Below are 16,122 nucleotides of genomic sequence, written 5' to 3'. Positions count from 1 at the left end.
GCACTGTGGCTGTCTGCCCACTGATCGACCTCAGCATCGTGAACTGACATCGCCCTCCGCAAAGGCTCCTACCGCTTAGCACACATATATCGGACGGTAACCGGGCAAGGTGATGGGCAATGCCATCGGTCTCTCCTTCTTCAACGACGGGACGACGGTCGAGGAAAAGAGGCGATCGCCACCTCCATCAGCAGCGGCTGAGAGAGAAGAACCCTGCCGCGCCAAAGTCGCCCTCGACGCAGTGGGGCAGCGCTCGCTGGCGTCGTTTACATCTGTCGGTCGGTACATCCCTCCGGGCCAGCCACGATTTCCTCAAAGTCGACTCCGCCGCGTGGTCAGACAATGACGACTTGACCACTGCTCATCGGCGACCGGCACATATACGGGTGGTGAACGACTTTGCGAGAGCTGGGTATTGCACTGTTGCCCTCACCAGTGGGAAACTTTTAGCGCCATCGCGCACGGCAAGGAATAGTGAAAGCACTTCCTTCAGGTCGAGGAGCACCACTGCACCGGGCGTTGCATCCGAGAGGGATATTATTGGTGCTATTGGTCTGAAGATAAGGGCCCAGGCGACCTGTAGTTCGGATGCGGTGAATACCCTCACCCTCGCCACAATTTGAGTGGGGGTTGCGCTGGGTGGGAGGAGGGATGCACTCGGCCCGACCTGTGGGGAGGGTAAGGGTATTCACCGCATTAAAACTACAGGTCGCCTGGGCCCTTATATTGAGACCAATAGTACATGATGGCATGCACGGTGGATTTTGTTCTTTTTATCTATACCAGATATGCTATTTTCACGGGTACCCATTCCACTCTGATGTGTTTCTCTCCTTTGCTGTTCTTTTTTAATGACTGCCAGTGCGTATTGAGCGAAAAATGTGGACTGAGTGCGAAAATTCGTATTATCGCTCATCCCGTTATTGTTAACATAGGGAAAACTTTGGTCGCTTTGCGGGACGGGATAAATTTATCCAATCGGAATAAAATTTTGCACACAACCTTGTATGATGGTATCGACAAGAATTCCGACCCGGCCCGAAAGATCCTAGAAACTTTTGCAAAATGGACCACCCTAATGGCGCCGTATATAAAATTAGCAGTCATCTTGTGTTCATCGCGATGCATGTTCGGCTAATTAATGTTCATGCTCTTGCAGTTGTTTTTGCTCCGACTGCATTTAGGGTTTAGAGCTCGCGTGGCAGCTGCTATTGCCTCAGAGATAGATGAGACAAGAAATACAGGCAATTAAGTCCTAAAACAAAAGGCTGCTTACTTAAACTCGTTTAGTGTTAACGTTTTCATTCACGTCGCGGATAACATTCGCTAATTGATGTGCTACCAATTATCTCCTTAAAACGCGCAATTCGCAAACATGTTCTGTCCTAATTAATATTTCGAAATCTGCTATTGAACACATTCATCACATAACAGCGCATCTCGCGAACCAGCTCTCCATCCTATTGTGCTGGCTGATTTTGACACGGGTGTTTGCTTGATTAGCTGACATTGTGTCCTCTCTGCCCCAGATATCGGACATTGTCGAGGGCGACGACAGCATCAATGCCAAGGACGCGCTACTGCGGTGGGCGCAGAGAACCACTGAGCGCTACCCGGGAGTGCGGGTCAACAACTTCACCTCGTCATGGAGGGACGGGCTCGCCTTCAATGCCATCATCCACAGGAACAGGTAGGTGAACGGGGTTGAGGGCTGGGTTAAGAGGAATGGGACAGGAGGGGACAGGAGGCGTAGCAGACAGGGCTAAGGATTTGGACAGAAGACAGAAGACAGAAGGTGGGCAGATATAAATCTGGACGGTACAGCTGGTCAGAGTGACGGGAAGCTCACGTTTAGCAGTAGTTTCCAGAGACCAGTCAAGTATGTAGTCGAGTAAGAAAAGAGAGACAAAAGGCTGAAATGAGTGGGAGTTGGCTGGAAAGCACAGGATTAAATGCTGATGTGTAATTTAATGCGTATGTATAACTTAATGTGTGTATGTAGTAACGTGGGAGCCACGTAGCAGTCGACAGGCAGGGCAATGGACGGTGAGCTTTGGATGGCGCTGGCCGCTGACGGCAGCCGCCTCGGGTCTCCTCTCCTCCCTCACCTAACACCTGTTCGGGAAATGGGCGATGGCTGGAGGGAGGGGGCACCTGCTGGCACCGGAGGTAACACGATTCGACAGCGCGCCCAGTCACCGCCGCCTGCCTCTAATGGAAGACGTGACGAGCCGAGGCACGGCCGGTGACAGGGCGTGGGATGACCGGAGATGACCTGAAATCGGTCCCGTCACGGCAGAGTGGGGCGCCGCGCCGGCCGGCGGTCGGCACTGCGGTGGTAAAAAGACTAATATGGCCTCTAACGAGGGCGGATGGATGGGAGCGGTCGCTGACGGCCGGGCGGGCCGCCGGGAGTGATTGGATTCGGGTCTGATGGTCCGTCCGTGGGGTCGCTCGCGTGGTGGTAGTGCTCAGTATGCTGCGCGGAGTCCGAGCCACGACTTCGCAGAAATTGATTGCAGCTGCGTTCGTGCCTACATGGGCGTAATGTTTTTCGTTTTAGTGAGACAGCAGACACTGTTTTCTGTGCTTGGTTTGGTCTTCGGTGATTCTGCTTTGAGTATTCAATTACAGATACACCGGTCAGTGGCTTTATTGATATGTGAGAGTATAAACCGAAATTGGCCGGCGTGTATGACAGGTTGTTAAATACATCAGTGGCTGCGACCGGTCTTGAATAGGATTTGGACCTGAGCACTTAAGCAGGATCCATTCTGATCACCTAGCGCACGAATATGGCGCATATTAAGCCGGTTCCTTCTAGACCTGGCCTTGTGGACTCTTCCGCATTGTGCTGTATACCTTACTAGAACTGACCTGACACGCACCTTCTTGACCTGGCTGTGTACCGATCAAAAGTCTGACCTGACCTCAAACCTGTACCTTTTATGCCTGACGTGGTGGACTGGCGCGATGTCCATCTCGAGGCTGACGTGAGCTGACCTGACCTGACCTATACTTTCAGACCTGACCTGGTGGACTGGCGCGATGTTCAGACCAAGTCTGCGCGCGTCCGGCTGGACCAGGCGTTCCACACTGTTGAGCAGGAGTACGGAGTCACCCGACTGCTCGACCCCGAGGGTGAGTACCGCGTGTATAGAACGGTGAAAACGAGTATTACCTAAATCATGCATGACCTATAGGCTATGCTATTGCTCCCAGTTTCGAGTACTTACCAGGAAGCGTAATATCAGAGATACTCTTATACACATACAAAGTTATTTGTCATAATCCTAGCAAGGTTCGCCTTATTTGGCTGTGGCGTTGATTCTTTCTGTTTTCACTTGGTCCGCCCGTTTTGACCGGCTTATACCCGCCGACTTCCTTCATGGCCTATCGCCGCCACCTGGCATCTCAGTAACCCGGCGGCACGAGCCCCGTGTAAAAACGGCACCGACCGCGGCCGGGTCGTGACGACGCGTGCGGCGCTGCTCACGGGTCGCGGTACAGACCCAGGTGGCCAACCGCCGGCGATCGTGTCCGCGACACGTGCGCTCACAGCACTCACAGAGCTGCTCGGCTGGAGTATGAATGGCCAGCCTGAGGCTACAAGACTGAGCTCCGTATAGGTTAGCCGCGCGAGGTAGTGATGCAAGACTCATCCAGTAGCTTGACCCGAAATCAGTTCTCCTGCCCGTAGAGACGTGCCGTTCTCGAATACGGCGGTCCCCGGGCGGCACTCAGCAGCGGCCGCCAGTCGCTGAGGCAATCGCACGGCTCTCAACGGGTGCTTGGTGCGTGCCGACGCCCGAGCGGCCGTCCGGCCGTGTGTTGTAACGCGCCCGACACGCCGTAGAGATCGGGTGGGCGGCAGAGCCGGGCAACACGATAAGCCCACGCACTTACGTGTGTAGCAGTGTCCAGTGACCACTCTAGTCAGGTCGTTCTCCTGTGCATCATTAACCTTGCAAGACCTTGAAACTAGGTGGTTGGAGAGGTTTTTAGAGTGTAACGTTTTGTTACACCTGGCAGTGTGTGTTGCTGAGGTAAACGTTTGAATCGGACGGCCGGTTGTTGCGTGGCGCGATGTCGTGTTCGCAGCTGGTCGTTTCACCAGTGACCCGCTCACGCACTCTCGCGGACAGCGAGAGGCGTGTGGGCGTCCTTCACCGGCGCCCGATCTGTGCCGGTGTCCGCCCCGCCCCCGCCGCGGCCGCCCCCGCCCACACAGCCGCTCTCGAGACGCCCACCGAGGCGCGTTTTGAGATGACGAGGCAGCGCCGGCCGCGGGCGTCGCCTCTCGATTCCCAACACCTCGCCGGCGCCGCAGATGAAGGCCGCTAAAGATGTCAAGGCCGCACGCGCCGCCGCCGCCGTCGCCGCAGGGGTGCTGCCGACCGGTCCTTACACACACACACACACACACACACGGAGTTTATTGACATAATACATGAGGTACATCGAGTATGTATCACGGAGAGTTGGCGCAAAAGCCATGGGCTCATCTCGAGGCGCCAAATCTCGACCTCTTCACTATCTCCAGTATCACTACCACTACCGCCGCCGCCGTGTCTAGGATTGCCCCGCGCAGCCAGCCGCCCCCACGCGTGCCCAGCGACGGGCGCGGGCCCACCCGGCTCAGCGAACAGAATAGGTAATTTAGTATCCACCGGTAAATCTACCTGACTCTTGCAAAAATTTTTGGAAGTGCCAAGCCACCAGCCGACCGCCCCCGCCACCGAGTCCGCGGCCGTGCAGGAGGACTTCAAGTTGGTATGATTTGGGTTTTTGTTTAAGGTCAAAGTTAAGGATGCGACGCAGGCTGTTGTAGAGTATGTCTCTTTGTTGGTCGTAGTTTGGACATGAAAATATAAAGTGTTTTACGTTTTCTTGGGAATTGCCACATGAACATTTAGGATTATCTGTCTTTTGTATTTTGTACTTATGTTCGTTTAGTATCGTCATATTAAGTCGTATTCTTGTATGCATTGTGTTAAGTGTCGTGGTGCCGTATGAGTAGTAAAGAGGAGGCTTGTTCATGCACATGAGCTCTTTGATCTCATTTCTGAAGTCTTTGTAGGGAAGATGCTTAATTGAGTTTGGTAGTTGATTCCATTGTTTTCCTGTGAGTGTTATAAATGTGCGTTGGTGTTTGGTTGTGCGTACATGTGGCTGGGAATGGTGGGCGGCGTTCCTTAGCGTCCTTTGTGTGGCTTGATGTCGTGAATTCGGTAGAAGAGAGGTGACATAAGAGGGTAAATTTTGACGTCCGGGTGTTGATAGTTTGTGGTAAAGTAGTAGTCGGTGAAGTTGTCGTCTGGTTTTTAGTTTGTCCCATCCTAATTCATAACGTAATTTGTCAGAAGAGGTCCTGAAAAGTGCTCCTGTTATTAGTCTTGCTACCCTGTTTTGGAATGTCTCTAGTCTCATGGTGTCGTGAATAGTAATGTGTCCGTCGTAAATAGTGTCGCAGTAGTCTAGATGTGGTCGAATGTACGTCTTGTAGATTGCGTCGAGAGTGTTTCGGGGAAGGAATCGTGCTATGGGATATAATGGACTGAGGGATTTGTTAGCTTTTGTAAGGATGGCGTTTATGTGTTCGTGGAATCTTAGGTCTTTAGAAAAGGTCAATCCAAGGTGCCTGTGTGTTTTTGTTATGGGTATTGGAAGTCCTCCGAAAGTGAGTTTTGGTGATGTATTGTTTGGTTTGTGGGAAAATGTTTGTTGTACTGTTTTGGAATCGTTGAATTTGATGGCCCATTTGATGGCCTTAGGTGAGGACCCACGGGTCACGGCCCGTCACTACAGATGTAGCTGACGATAACCGGCTGCTCAGAGGTCGCTGGAGGCCCGCCGTGGAGGAGACGGGAGCGGGCCACGCACAATGATAAAGCGAATAATTCGGTGGGAGCAGACGCGGTTGAAGAAAATTGATGAAAGTTGCACTGACTCAACTATCGAATTTGTTAAAAAGAAGAGCTTCCTTGATTCTGGAGCTATGACAGTGCACGATCCTATGTTCCATCTGTCTCTACGGAGAGTGAGACGCTGTCGCCGTCCGTCGGCAGTTGAAAGTGAAGTCGAGTGCCGTGCTGGTTCCGCGTAGTACCGTTTCACCCCTGTGACCCCGCTCATTGAAGTGCGCAGAGGTCATGGAATGGGGTCGTGACCCGCCTTGTCGATGTGCGATGGGAACACCCTCAGCTGTGTTTCGTTGGCACCCTCGCTGTGGCTCAAAAGGTGCATCGCCTTGAGCCTGGAAGCTGCACCATGCTGAGATCGCTGCCAAACTCCAGCCTTCTGCTTTTGGCTTAATCTGCAGGATCTCTAATTTCTTTTCTAATATCGTGAGACTGTATATGCGTGCCCTGGTGCAGGCTCTGCTCCAATCGCTCGTTCCATCTCGGTCAGGCCGGGGTGGCACCAGTGCAGCACCCAGCCAGCTGTCGGTCCAGTCCTCAGCCAACCTTACGGGGCGGAGTCGCACGCCGCCGCTCCTCCGCCCTCCAAATAAGGCGCGACCCTGCTGCGGCCTGGTCACTGCAGCCACCGCCATGGCACTGTTCAGTACTCAGTGTCAGTGCCGCGCCCTTACCTCTGTCCCTGCACGGAGCACTACGCAGTCGCGGCATACCTGAGCGCCTGTGTGTGCTGACTGGGAGTGGGAGGCGCCCCGGGAGCCAGGGTCAGCTGGATGAACAGGAGCCGCTGGGTCGGAACACGGGACCAACAAGCCCGTGGGTTTGTTGACAGTACCTGGATGGGAGGTCGAATGGAGCTGTCAGTCTCTTTAACCCCAGCTCCTCTACCATTTCATCCCTTTTCCGTTGGCGTGTTTGGACAGAGGTTCCCGACTTTCTGCGACGCTCACAAGTCACAGCTGCGCCCTACATCTCTACCGTTTGGGGTGGTGCTACGTATGGTGAATGCATACAGCCCCATCGCATATGCAGCTCCACCAGCCGTTTTCCCCAGCACTGACCGTTCGTCCGGCAGGGCGGTGGTGCGGCCGGCGCTGTTTTTACCGTCCTGTTGACGGACGCCAGTTGTTGCCGGTGCAGGCGAGGGGCGTCCACCGCTAGTGAACCGGTCCAATCGCGACGGCCATCGCGGGCACGCCTCCCTCCTCCCACGCCCGACGGGTAGAGCGGGGAGTGGCAGAGCCATGGAGCCGACCGGGCCGACCGGTGACTTTGCATGTACTTACCGGTTACTGGGCGGGGGACAGGCTGTTGGTCGGTGGATAGTGGGGATCGGGGCACGAAGCGGTGTAAGGCACGGCAGACCACCCACGGACTACACCACTCAGGGTCGGAGGGGAGAGCTTCTATGAATCGCGACTCCCGAGGATATGGAATCCTACATCTTCTGGCTATGAAATGAACTGAACCTTCTCTTGGCGAGCGGCTCATGTGAAAATTATAACAAAGCTCGCATATTAACCATAGCTAAAATTGAAGCTATACCTAACCACTGCTCCTGCATTTCTAAAAAAAAAAATTGACGTTCCTGTGTCATCTTAATGTCAGTCAATCAATATAGCTGATCAGTTCAGACCTCTTGCATGCCTTCGGTTGCCAGCTGGTGATAATTTCCGCGTGTTTCCAGCGTCGGCAGCTTAGGATTCATGCTGTTCGGATGAACTTCAAGTCCGAATCCCATTTTGCCCTTATATCCGAGCGTCGTTTCCCGTCTATCTGAACTCATTAGCATTAATTCATCCACCTGTGCTCCTCGATTCCTCTGACGAGCGAAGAGACCACCACGAGCTCGCCATCTCAGGCGGATCGGAGTCTCGCTGCTCTCTGATTGGTCGGTGCTCACGTCATCGGCCCCACCCGCTGTTAGTTCCACCATATCCGTTCGTCTTCAGCTCGTCGAGGCCTGCCCACGCGCCCGCACACCCGGCGCCGGCCGGTCGCGTGGGCCGGCCCTCTTCACTCTCCCCGCCCCGCTCTCCCTGCTCTCTCCCGTCACTCGGCTGACCTCTGATGGTGACCCCTAGCGGTGACCTCGGGTCAGAGACACATCTGTTATCTCCCGTGTGAGATTGGACGAGCCGGGCGATCGGTGAATGGGGCGGATAGGCAGAGAGGGAGAGAGCCAAAGAGGGTATTGAGAGAGAGAGAGAGAGAGAGAGAGAGAGAGAGAGAGAGAGAGAGAGATAGAGAGAGAGAGAGGGAGAGGGAGAGGGAGAGGGAGAGGGAGAGGGAGGGAGGGAGAGGGAGAGAGAGAGAGAGAGAGAGAGGGAGAGGGAGAGGGAGAGGGAGAGGGAGAGGGAGAGGGAGAGGGAGAGGGAGAGGGAGAGGGAGAGGGAGAGGGAGAGGGAGAGGGAGAGGGAGAGGGAGAGGGAGAGAGAGAGAGAGAGAGAGAGAGAGGGAGAGAGAGAGGGAGAGAGAGAGGGAGAGAGAGAGGGAGAGAGAGAGAGAGAGATAATAGGGAGAGAGGGATGGAGGTAATCTTTCTCTCATCTCCACGCTGAAAAAACCGCTCAACTCACTAAAAAAAGATATTATTCAGAATGTGTTATTAGTTATTAGTACCATATACATAGAAGAATAACAGCAATAACTTTTCTCACAAAGTGAGAAAAAGATAAATGTGAAATATATGCACGGATTTCTATTTGTAGCAGATTGCTTCTGGGTTTCCATTTAAGTAATTCTTATCGAACGGAGAAGTTTTGCCTTGACCTCTTTTACAGTGACTTTGTCATATTGTTCGCACTCCGCCTGGCCTTGAAACTAGCGCTGTCATATATCAGTACACACAGTGGTGACCAGAGGCATTGTTTATGTTCAACACTTTCATTACTTATCGAAAGAACTGATACATTATGCAAGCATTTATCTGCTTTTCCACGTCCTTTTTTTGGAGGCTTGCTTCGTACCCGAGGTAAACAACGGCTTCCTCGTTCTTTTGCTTATAGCTGATGACATTTCCAACATTCCTGACGAGTTTACACTCCCAGCAGGAAGCCACTGTGTTATGCCACCGTGCTGAATGTTTGAGTCGCTTTTATTCCTCACATCTAACCCAGACTGTGTGCTTCGTATCCCTCCCTACCCTTCCTTGCATTGCAGGCCTCTCTCCTCTCCCTGCAATCAGTGTGACGTTTTGGGCGAGCAGGCAGCCTTGAAATGGAACCAGTCAAAGTCCTTCTACTTGTTACTGCCGTTCATTCTGGACGGTGCCAATCACACTTACCCCAACCAGATCATACCCTACTGGCTACTACCTTCCATATTTGGCTGCAGATGTGGCCGGTGTAGCCAGTAGCCACTCATACCATCCCCATCTTTCAACTTCGGTCCAGGTGCAATCATCCCCACCCACCAGCGTCGCTCTGGAGGTCTCCGTCGCCCATTCCTTCGGAGTTTCGGTGTGGGCCCCTCTTCTATAATGCAGCACCCTGCCTCTGCGGTGGTTCACCGGGGCTGGCCGACCGAATGTTCTGCCAGCTGGACCCGTTGTGACGTCAGCTGGGCCCGTTGTGACGTCAGCTGGGCCCGTTGTGACGTTGCCGTGATCGTGACGTCACATCGGCAGTGGAGGAGGGAGATGAGGACGAGTTGTGCTTCGTGCCACCTGGGGCTCAGAGTTTTGTTTGGTTTTGATACTGTTTAGTTTGAAGCTGGGTGACGATATCAATTGCCTCCGGTTAAGAAATGCTGACTTCATTAGCCGTTGACCATATGCGGCCACTCGGACGTTTCCCTCATTATCATACGGTGGTGACGTCATCGGTGATCCATCTCGGTCCGTTCACGCCTCCGTCAACAACACCTGGTCCCTAGGAGCACTCTCAGACGCGAGTGCTGTTGAACGATGACTCAACGAAACGTTCGCCGAACCCTTCCTCCGTGAAGGAGCATTGATGAGAAGTCTGGCACCGACTAACGCAAAACTCGGCGTCTGTCGGTGATGCGTGTTCATCAGCTGTGTGCGACTGTTTGCGCTGCCAGCCGAAGCCGGAACATATGTAGCTGCCGTGGTTTTATCTGATAACGCCGCCACTAGCGAGTGGGTAGTGTAGTGGCCGGTGTGTGTTAGAGCGGCCTGCAGTGGCTGTGAGTGAACTTTTTTTTTGGGGGGGGGGGGAGTCGCCAAGTCGTATCGATTAGTATCGGATTGAGACGGCCGCTTATCTTTGCGTCTCTCTTCAATTCGATTCGGCTTTGTCATCATCAGTGACGCAGTCCGTCCAGAGATGCATAAGCAAACCGAGTACCTAGTTTATTGTTGCGAATGACAGTCCTTATGGCGCCTGTTGGGCTGTACCGCAGTGCTCCCCTGCGAGATAAACTGTGCCGCAATACACGCATGTGTATTAGCCGCTGCATCGCAGTGCATGCCTGCACGGTGGGCTGTGCCGCAGTGCACGCCTGCGGGTTATGCTGTACCGCAGTACACGCCTGTCTGGTAGACTGCCGCAGCGTCCGCCTGTGGGCTAGGCTGTACCGCAATACACGTCTGTGTGTTATGCTGTGCCGCACCCGCAGCATACGTCTTAGGCTGTACCGCATTGTCTGCCTGCGGGATAGACTGTACCGCAATGCACGCCTGTGGGTTAGGCTGTACCGCAGCACAGCGACGTTCTGAAGACTGCAATTCGTGGAGTATACGTAACACGAGTGTACAGCAGTATGTGTGATGCTTGATTCACTTTGTTCGCATTCCTTTTTGTCATTTTATAAACGACTTATCTGTTGAAAATAACTTTTCGTTGTAATCGCGACCAGTTTTGCGACCCGTTAGACTGAAGCTTACGAACGATTAAAGATTGGTACCAAAATTTAACATCCCCGTGTCTTGCCACTTTCCAGCTATCGTTGTTCTGTTATCCGTTAACGTTTTCATGTTTTCTCCGTCAGATGTGGACACTCCTGAACCAGACGAGAAGTCGCTCATCACCTACGTCAGCTCTCTGTACGACATTTTCCCGGAGCCGCCGGCGCAGCACCCTCTGTACGACGCTGTGAGTGCCCCAGGAGTCAGCCGGGACCGGCCCGACGGGGTAAGTCGTGGACGAGAAGACACAAGGTCACGCATCCAGGCATAGACACAGGCATAACATACACACATACATCCTAGGCAACAAGTCCGTCTGCAGTCTGAAGAACGATCCGGCAGTCTGTTACCTTTCCTGAGGAACGGTTTCAAGATCCAACATTTTTGTTAAAAGCGGTTTACATACAGTCTACCACCCGGCTCCTACATATGTAATGCTTTTGTTTCCGAATAAAAGCAGTAAACACAAATTAACTAAATGCCTATACATACAGTATTTATTGGTATCGCGTGCCGAAGCCTCAACGAGCGATTTTTGGTAAATTATGTAATAAAGACGGGCTCCGTTCCACATTGGAATCAAGTGAGACATCAGGTAAATTGCATGCGGTGTTTTGGAGCAAACAGTCTCCAATGCCTTATAATCTCGCTTGACAACAAGATTGTTGTTGCAAAGCATGGCTATGCTCATAGTTTGCTCTCGTTGATTGCATGACTTTCGGCGATATGGTGTACGTTCTTTGCATCTGGGCAGAAATGGGTTTATGGACCACCCCAGCAGACAGACAAAGACTTTTTTCATGCTCAGCTGAATTTAATGCAGTGAGAGAAACGTCCGAAAACCTAATTTGCGATTGTTCAGCACACGGGAGCAGTTGAAATCACATGAAAAGAGGACAAAGCTTGCATCGGAATGATCACGAACTACAACAGAGTCCACATTGGTTATCATAGCACATCTTCAGGCTTAGTAACAGGCAACAAAAGTTCTTACGCGCGTCCATCAATTATTAGGTACCGTTTCCCATCCGTTTATCCTTTTCGGACGCATGCCATTGGGGAAGAGATTTCAGTTTGCTGCATGCTAATGTAACGAAACGACGCTTGATCTTACAAGCTCTGAGCGATTTGCGCCAGCTTCATTTCTGTGCATGCATGTCCTGCTCAAACTGCTGTTCATTTTCAGTTTGAAGCTGGACTTTCTTGCATGTTTCTGCATGCCGTTTCAAGTACCTACTGTTTCATGGCTTAAATTGACCGATAAACTTTGCATGGATAACAATGAATGCTTGTTTGCTGTCTTGTCTGTTTTTGGCTGAGCATGCTCTCTAATCGTCTTCTATCCTCTAAGCCCTTTTTGACCGTCCTGTGTGGTGTGCCCCAGGCGGCCCAGGCGGCGCTCTCAGACTACAAGGACGGCGCGTCTCGGCTACACCAGTGGATCCGACAACAGACCGCGCGCATGAAGGAGCTCACTTTCCCCGCCTCCGTGCCGGAGCTGCGCGAACTGCACGCTCAGAGCAAGGCGTTCAAGACGCGCGACGTACCGCCCAAGCAGCAAGAGATGACTCGTCTGCTGCGACTCTACCAGGACCTGGAGGTGAGTGATGAGATTTCAGCTCTCAGACCGTAGCGAAGTAGCCGGGCGATGTAGATGCATAGACGTAGAATCCATGCCAGACCAACGTAGCAGGATGTTGATTGGGTTGAGTCAGAGAAATTGTTGATCGGGGACAGAGTGAAGTCACGGGAATGGCGTCGCACCGGTTCGAGAAGTTGTTTACGAGAAGTTTCTGGAAGGACAGAAGTAACAGGGTAGTGGTGGTCCGAGAAGTTGTTGATTGGTGTTTCTGGGAATGGGGAGATCGTTTTCTTTGCCCGAACTTAAGTCGGTACAGGTAAATGTGATGTAAGTACAGGGAGAGACCAGTTCTCAGACCGGCGCCGAACGTTTCCTCTTTAACGGTCGATGCATGTAAACATGTGCACACTAGTGAACCGTTCTGTCTCGTTCTCAGCGGTCTCACCACGATCTGGGGAAGATGGACCTGCCGCCGGAGCAGCACATCTCCCTGCTGGACCGCAACTGGGGCCTCATGATGAAGACCTACCAGGAACGACATGCACTTATCGAGGAGGAGATGACTCGTATGGAGCGGCTGCAGAGACTGGCCGACAAGGTAGGACAGTTTATATGGCTTTGGGACAGCTCGGCACAGCGGTGCTGAGTGCTGACACTGACTACGTTTCCATGACACGTCTAAACGAAATTTCACGTGCGTTTTTCTTGGAAACTATTTACCTTATGCAAAAAATGAGCGTATATATGGTTTTAGCTAGCACCTAATCTAGCCACTGTGAGGGTGGTGGGATTCGCATCTCTATCATTCTCCTCAACGGATGTGTCGTTTTGGTTGACATTTTCGCACTGCGACACGCGCCTGGTAACGATGCCAGTGCGAACGCGTGGGTTTGTGTACCGGTGTGTGTCCGGGCGGCGGGCGTGTGAAGTGGGCTGTTTGTGTATTTCCCTCGTTAGGTCGCAGCCGGTAATCGTTGGTAACAACTCAAAGTGTCTGACCTCCACTGCACCGTCTACCTCCGGGGTCTAGTTGCGGATAGAGTATAGAAAAACACACGCCAATGCAGTGAATTGAATAACATTATATTAAGGACAATAGGCAACATACACACTCAGGCATGCGCCTGTTTTTTATTCATGCAAAATAGCCGCAAGTTAATTTTTGAACTGACGTGATAAGCTCGTTTGTTTAGCTGCTCTATTGTTATGCTTCAACATAAATTGAATGTGATGAATTTATGTAATAAACCTCACGCGATTTAGGTTAGATTATCTGACTAAGCTTGACCATGCCTTATCCGTGTTTGACAGATCCAGCGAGACATTCGCGCCACAGACCGGCGACTCAACGACATTCAGCAGACTATCAAGGACGAGTCCAGGCGCATCTCCAAGATGAAGCCCAGAGACGTCAAAATGCTGTGTGAAAAGGTATGAACTTATCGGTTCTCTCTTGTGATATCGAGTGGTGTTAATTAGGTACTTCTTCGTCTTTGTAAATATACAAAGAATGCATGATAATAAGCTAACTTACCCAAACATCAAATAGCCTACATTAGAGCGTACTTAATTAGGGTTCAGACGCGCAATTTTCTTTCATTGATTATCAGTTTCAATCGGATCACAATGAAAACACCACTGGAATTAAAGGGCGGTGAACAGCTGATTGAGTCCATAAGGACGCCTCTTTGAAGCCGTCCGAGTGCCGTTTATTTTGCTGACGTCTGTGTTTTGATTGCGTTTGTTGACAGATCGACCTGGACCTGGTCCAAGTGGAGGAGACTATCAAGGGTCTGTTCTCGGACGTCAACTCGCTGCAGGAAGGGCGGCATCCGCAGGGACCCGAGCTCTACCACAACGTCCAACAGCTCCACAACAAGTGGATGTCTGTTCACAACAACATGCAGGTTTGTTTGGCTGATGAAACTCGGTTGAAATGCCAAAGATACACATGAGTTAAAAATAAATAACGTAGGCTCCCGAGAAAATTTTTACGACCGTCGATCGTCATCAGCAAGCATCATCATTTAAAGTTTTCCAATCAATCGCACATTTTCTTAACCCTCGCATGTGTGCGGCGTTTGCCAGCTTCTAATGTGTAGGGGGGGGGGGGGTCGGTTGGACCCCCCCTTGCCGTTTGGCCCCTGATCGAGCTAGAGCTTCGCGGAAAAAACGAGCGTGTTGCCCGTGACGAGAGGAAGCCGATGATACCCAATTTTAAGGTCCTAGGTCATTGGTTGACCTTCCAGGTCAGGTCAATGACCCAAAGTCGGGAAAATCGGGACCTGTTAGAAAGTCGTAAAGTGTGGCTGCTAAGGGGTTTTTCGGGGTGCTGATCACGAATATCGTGTTAGTTTTGATCACAGATGATGTCTTGAAGCATTTAGACCAGGTCGGGTCAGGTCAGGTCAGGTCAACCAGTAGGCGTCGTGACGGGTATTCGTAGTACGTGTCAACCGCCTCTGACAGCTTCGTAACATGTTACGAAGTCACCAAAACTACTTCGTAAATGTTCAAATGGTTGCTAAATTCGAATTCAGCTCCAAAAACTAGCCTAGAAACATGTAAAACTCGAAAAAGTGACCCGAGGTCACCCGAGGTCACCAAAGGTCAATGACCTGACCTGACCTTCAGGTGACCTTGACACACACGGGAGTAACATCAAATCACATGTTTGAACGTTTGAAACCACGAAAAGCTTGCAAACACGCGGCTAGTGCGAGCCGACATACGCGAAATCGCGATTCCGGCCAAACATGGTCTCGGAAAAGAGGTCACAGGTCAAAGGTCATTTGGGTCAGGGTCATGAAATTTTCAGGGTAGGTGTAAAATTGATCAATGCGAGGGTACTGAAAGTTTCGTCGCGATCGGCCGCTTTTTACGCGAGTTATTCGCGAAAAACCATGGGGGGGGGTCCATCCGACCCCCCCCCCCCTACACATGCGAGGGTTAATTGGCTCCGCATGGCGCATACCTATCACTTTGATCCCACTTCTAACACATCGATTCTGCCCACCAAAGCTCGCGCATTCCTTCACCAGAAGCTGATCATAATATGTACATGACCAACTGTCTAACTGGCTATTTTCGGTTTCAGGAGAATCTGCTCGGCCCGCTCAGCAAGCGGATGAATGAGGACCCTGACGCCATGTTCAACCGGCTGATCAAAACAGACGAGAACTTCCGGTTCCTGCACGAGTGTCTCGAATGGGTGCGGGAGAAACTGGTACGTTTCTCACAGTCCCCTTTATACCTCCTCACATTCATTCTCAGGAACATGATTCATGCTAAATGGTTTCAAAAATGGTGACTTGGGGTTAATGTCAGGAATGCATAGACCCGTATCTACCAGTCATGTCTTTGCAAGCGCAGCGGGATAGAGAAAATGTAATGATGTCGCAGTCCAGGGATGTCGAATTTTTTATGTTTGATAACCTGCAGTGATCAACTGTCTGTTTGATACCGTTCTTGCGTTACGGTAAGTTTTGCTGAGTTTGCGTACGTTTCCGTCGGCAGCACTCGATCCAGGAGGCGGAGTATGGCCACGACCTGCACTCATGTCAGCAGGAGCTGGAGACGCACGGAAAGGAGCACAAAATCATCGACCAGTTCCAGGTAAACAAATTAAAGCCCTCAGGCTGTCGGCCTAGATTTTAGGGACTTTCCTCGAGCGAACGCTTGTGTCAGGCAAAATGCGCTCGTCATTCTCTGGTAGGTAGCTTCATTGGCTGGTGCTCACCCGTTCTGCG

General features: G+C 51.7%; 1 protein-coding gene across 1 annotated transcript in view; it reads left to right on the top strand.

Moving 5' to 3' along the window:
• Positions 1-16,122, top strand: part of LOC122369475 (dystonin-like) — a 101,201-nt gene that overhangs the window by 50,229 nt on the left and 34,850 nt on the right. Inside the window, exons 6-14 of the mRNA XM_043344254.1 lie at positions 1,530-1,690; positions 3,026-3,141; positions 10,875-10,978; positions 12,176-12,391; positions 12,810-12,971; positions 13,685-13,804; positions 14,125-14,280; positions 15,471-15,599; positions 15,890-15,988. Of these exons, the coding sequence (XP_043200189.1) occupies positions 1,530-1,690; positions 3,026-3,141; positions 10,875-10,978; positions 12,176-12,391; positions 12,810-12,971; positions 13,685-13,804; positions 14,125-14,280; positions 15,471-15,599; positions 15,890-15,988 (1,263 nt within the window). The remainder of the gene's footprint in view (positions 1-1,529; positions 1,691-3,025; positions 3,142-10,874; positions 10,979-12,175; positions 12,392-12,809; positions 12,972-13,684; positions 13,805-14,124; positions 14,281-15,470; positions 15,600-15,889; positions 15,989-16,122) is intronic.

The sequence above is a fragment of the Amphibalanus amphitrite genome, unplaced genomic scaffold, assembly GCF_019059575.1.
Source record: "Amphibalanus amphitrite isolate SeventyFive unplaced genomic scaffold, NRLGWU_Aamphi_draft 001040F_arrow, whole genome shotgun sequence".
Lineage (NCBI taxonomy): Eukaryota > Metazoa > Arthropoda > Thecostraca > Balanomorpha > Balanidae > Amphibalanus > Amphibalanus amphitrite.
The sequence above is the reverse complement of the archived record's forward strand: the minus strand, read 5'-3'. Positions and strand labels throughout refer to the sequence as shown.